Below are 4,513 nucleotides of genomic sequence, written 5' to 3' on the forward strand. Positions count from 1 at the left end.
TAAAGTCCGAACTAAGCAAAAATCAAAACTCTAAATGTATTAAATAGCACTTGCAATTAACCTTTTCAGTGTTTAAAAATAATCAACATTATTATTAAAATAAATTGCATATAAAATCTAAAAAAATATGAAAAACTTCTTACATTTAAGTACCCATAATCAGACTTTTACGAGGAACTAACAGGCTAGAAATAAAATTTGTAGAAAAACAATCAAAGGTTTTTACCATAACAGGCTTATACTGGTACAGTTATGTAGCAGTTTATAATAATTCTAGCATCCTTATGTCTTTGTACTATGTACCTAATTACTCTTACATTTAATAATCAGTTTTCATTAAAAACAATCTTAAAAATCAGAATTAACCAACTAAAGCTGATTATAAAAATATTCATAATAGCGAGGCACTATATTTTTTTGAACCAATTCTAACAGATCTTGTTTTTTTCTATCACTTATCGGTATATTAGACGTATAAGCAGGATTCAAAGATATTTCCTCTATATTTATATAATTCCTTGGACGTGTTGTATTTTGCCGCAATGTCCTGGTTTGGCAGTAAATGTTTGCCTTATTCAAATTATCAGTCTTGTATGTAGTTTTATACTTATAAATATCACAGCCCTTCATAAAACTTATAACTTTAATATCTGTCGTTTTAATAGCTTCTCCAGAAACATTTCTTGTTGTATTTATATTTAAGTCATCTGCTAGTTTCTTCAAATCTATGAAATCGGTATAGTTTAATTCTTTTACTATAAAAGGTTTTCCTGTCTTCTTAGCGTTTCTGATTAAAGAAATGTACTGGTCTGGTACGTAAATAGCACCAGATTTTTTTGCCCTAGTGACGGATTTTTCAATTACTGAGTGAGCCGCATCTCCCTCATTCTGTGTGTGGCCCTTTATTAAAAATTTATGGGTCACGGAATTTATCTGTAACTTGTTAACAGCATAGTAGTACATACAAAATATGAACCTGAAACAATGTTATTATTTTTAATATATAAACAGTAAAAATAATTACTAACATTACACAATAAGGTAGTTTACTAACTTATTCTTTTGCTGTCCGCAGCAGTTATCTGAATAGAATATGACATCGCAACCTGGGCTTTTCTCAGCTAGATCTCTTAAAAAGTTGTATATGCACGATCCAATTTCTATGGCACCTCGATTACCTATTCCTTCGTGCCAAAAGAAGCATGTTGTTTCTTGATTTTTGACATCTGACATCTGAAATATAAATACATTTTAAATAGACGCACTTGATGAAAAATATATGAATGTAATAATCAAATAATAGATTATCCGTTAAATTATTATTAGTGACTGCAAGAACTTACCGTAAAATTGTAACAATTAAGTTTAGATTTGTAGAAGAAAGCAGACGACTTTCCGATCGGACATGGCATTACAGCTTGTAAATCGTATATTATTACAAAAGCATTGCCCTCCGATTTACACTTCGTCATGTCCACGTCTTTTTCTATCCTAGATAAACTTTTTTCTTCGAGGTGTAATTTATAAGAATTTTCCAATTTTGCTTTCTCTTCGATAGATGCGTTTTTATAGGCTTCACAGTCGTCACAGGTATCTTTTTTTGGTATAAAAAATCCTATATTGAATTCTGTGTTGAAAATTCGAGCATAAGCATCGTAACAAGCTTGTGGTTTATTTTCGTCCTCACGCTTTTTCTTGTAATGTCTATGCATTTCTGCTATAGTTAAATCTCCCTCTACGAAGAGCCTACTAGTATTCGCTCTTAAATAATGGCTCTCTATCTTTGGGATCGAGTTAATATGATCTCTCACAGATTGCTTTATTTCTTCGTCCAATCTGATTTGTTTGCCATGTCTTCCTCTTCCATCTTCTTTCATAATATTATGGCCTTCATCTTTATACTTGCATTCTATAACTGTACGTAAAATTCGTTCAGTGGCACCCAAAGTATTCATAAAAAATGTCTTGCATACTCTAACTTCTCTTTCATCATTGTATAAATAAAAAGTTGTGTTTGGTTTCCTGGGATTATTTTTACGAGATTCTTTTATTCTCCGATACGATAACTCTAAAAGTCTCACACAAGATGCCAAATAATCACGCTGCCTTTGTAATTGGCCTAACTGCCAATACGCATCAAATAGCTTAGTTCTCTTTTCTGTCGAAAATTTTGATGAGCAAGACAGCCGGCATTTATCTGAACAAGTCGGACCCATTATTTTAGCTGCTTTAACCATACCAGTTTTTAATGAAGTATATTGCTGACCAGAATTTTTCAGCATTTTGGCAACATTTTTTTTCCATTTGCTTGGATTGCGAGTACGTTTTCTACTACGTTTAATGGTCGATGGTCCGGACTCTTGGTTGATATTTCCAGTGGTAAGCGTTTCATGGTCAGATTCCGATGACGAAGAACTTTCTGAGCTGTTGCTAGAGCTGCTGCTAGAGCTACTACTACTATGCGAGTTAGTTGACGGATTAGGCACATATTGCTCATCATCATCAGTTCCAGAAAAGTCTTGTTCAGATGAGTTTTCACTGTAGGAAACTCTTATGGGCTAAAATAAGTTTTAGGAAATTAAAAGTAAACTGCGTAAAAATATTAAAATAGACCCAAAAAATATCATTTTGAATGAAACAATATACCATACCAGAGTTTGATCATTATGGATGCTTGAAGATTCAACAGCATTTATACTAATATTTGAGCTAGATGATGGTTTAGGTACATATTGCTCTTCTTCGGTTCCAGAAAAGGCATGTCCAGATGAGTTTCCATCGTCGGAAACTCTAATAGGCTAGAAAAGGTTTAAAGAAATTAAGTTAACTGCGTAAAAATATTAACACAAACAAAAAAATTAATTACATTAATAATTCTGTATTAGAAAATCTTATACCATACCTGAGTTTTATCATCACGGATGTTTGAAGATTCAACAGCATTCGTAATGGAATGTTTTATTAAATCACCATCATGAGATTTTAAAATGGAAGGAGATCTCGGTGCTATCGATAAAGCTGAATGAAAAATGAAAACATTATGTAAATAATTAGGTAGGACTGATAAACTTTTAATTTATAAAATACATAAAAACTTACTTGGCTCTATATCCCTGACTTCACATTCGTCATGGCTTTCTTTGTCTAATAGAACCAACTGCACTAATTTTTTACCTCGTCCTTCCATAATTTTATTTTAGCTAAGAATAAGAATAAAACGTAGGTTACATTTTGTAAGTACTGTACATAAATATTCCTTAATTTATAATTAAAATGGAATAAAATTAAATCTGAACGATTTCTAGGTTATATTTAGTACATTTTCTGGGACAATATTGACATAATTGTACAAAATGATAGTATTACTTGCTGCTTGTAATAGAAAATAGAACCACAAAGTCAGAAGTGTTCACTTGTGACATTCTTGCCCCAAAATTGTATGAAAATATTTGTCATAATTACCTTTGTGACGCGGTTGCTCCTACTCACAAACACTTCCTGCGGGGGGCCGCGCGCAACTGACCAATTAAAACGTTCTCGCACTAGCGTGCACAAAAACCCGCCAAAACCACAACGACATTTACGCCCTCAGTGGGTCATTTTAGGAGTTACATTTATGATATTGCTGCACCGGATGTAGACGCATGTTTGACATAATTTGCGATCAATATCTAATTTTAGCAATTTTTGCATTTATGACGTTATTGCACCCGGTGTGCGATATGGGGCGAAGGTGCGAAGTCGACGGCGACGACAAAGTACCGAGTCTAAGGAGACTGATGGCGGCGCCACACAGTGGCGTTATGTCTCTATAAAAGTGGTGGTCTTTTATTATGTTATTTATTAATGGTATTATTTTAATATCATATCAATATTGTACCCCGCACAGGGGGGAGGTACGGGTAGGTAGTGACGAAAAATAACGATACGGGACTCTTACGAGGTCTCGCAATCGGAATGAGTACACTTTAAATATTTTAACGAGGTAAAATTTAAGGGCATTGAGGGTCTGGTGCCAGTGGTGGTTGATTAGATCCACACACTATACTTTTTATAATTATGTGGCGTTATGTCTCTATAAAAGTGGTGGTCTTTTATTATGTTATTTATTAATGGTATTTTTTTAATATCATATCAATATTGTACCCCGCACGGGGGGAGGTAGGGGGGTAGGTAGTGACGAAAAATAACGATACGGGACTCTTACGAGGTCTCGTAATCGGAATGAGTTTCTGCGACTACCATTGTTTGTCGCGGGTAACGGGGAATCAGGGTTCGATTCCGGTGAGGGAGCCTGAGAAACTGCTACCACATCCAAGGAAGGCAGCAGGCGCGCAAATTACCCACTCCCTGCACGGGGGGTTGGGAGGTACGGGTAGGTAGTGACGAAAAATAACGATACGGGACTCTTACGAGGTCTCGTCATCGAATAATCTAACCTAACCTAAATCTAGTTTTGACACCTTTAGACTTTAGATTCAAGATTTAATGTAAATATATGCAGTAATAAAAA

At 34.4% G+C, this 4,513-nt stretch overlaps 1 protein-coding gene across 1 annotated transcript; it reads right to left on the bottom strand.

Moving 5' to 3' along the window:
• Positions 1 to 369: 369 nt before the first annotated feature.
• Positions 370 to 3,436, bottom strand: LOC120637574. Its single transcript, XM_039909410.1, has 6 exons — positions 3,100 to 3,436; positions 2,903 to 3,018; positions 2,652 to 2,798; positions 1,344 to 2,558; positions 1,055 to 1,233; positions 370 to 976 (listed from the first exon to the last, which is right to left on the bottom strand). The coding sequence occupies exons 1-6, from the start codon at positions 3,185 to 3,187 to the stop codon at positions 370 to 372; spliced, it is 2,352 nt and encodes a 783-aa protein (XP_039765344.1). The 5' UTR covers positions 3,188 to 3,436.
• Between the last annotated feature and the right edge of the window lie 1,077 nt (positions 3,437 to 4,513).

The sequence above is a fragment of the Pararge aegeria genome, chromosome 4, assembly GCF_905163445.1.
Source record: "Pararge aegeria chromosome 4, ilParAegt1.1, whole genome shotgun sequence".
Lineage (NCBI taxonomy): Eukaryota > Metazoa > Arthropoda > Insecta > Lepidoptera > Nymphalidae > Pararge > Pararge aegeria.

Coding starts and splice junctions, on each gene's coding strand:
- LOC120637574 (XM_039909410.1), bottom strand. CDS start 3,187: ATGGAAGGACGAGGTAAAAAATTAGTGCAGTTGGTTCTATTAGACAAA. Junction 2,559..2,651: donor TCCATAATGATCAAACTCTG/GTATGGTATATT, acceptor AACTTATTTTAG/CCCATAAGAGTTTCCTACAG. Junction 1,234..1,343: donor TTAATTGTTACAATTTTACG/GTAAGTTCTTGC, acceptor TTTATATTTCAG/ATGTCAGATGTCAAAAATCA.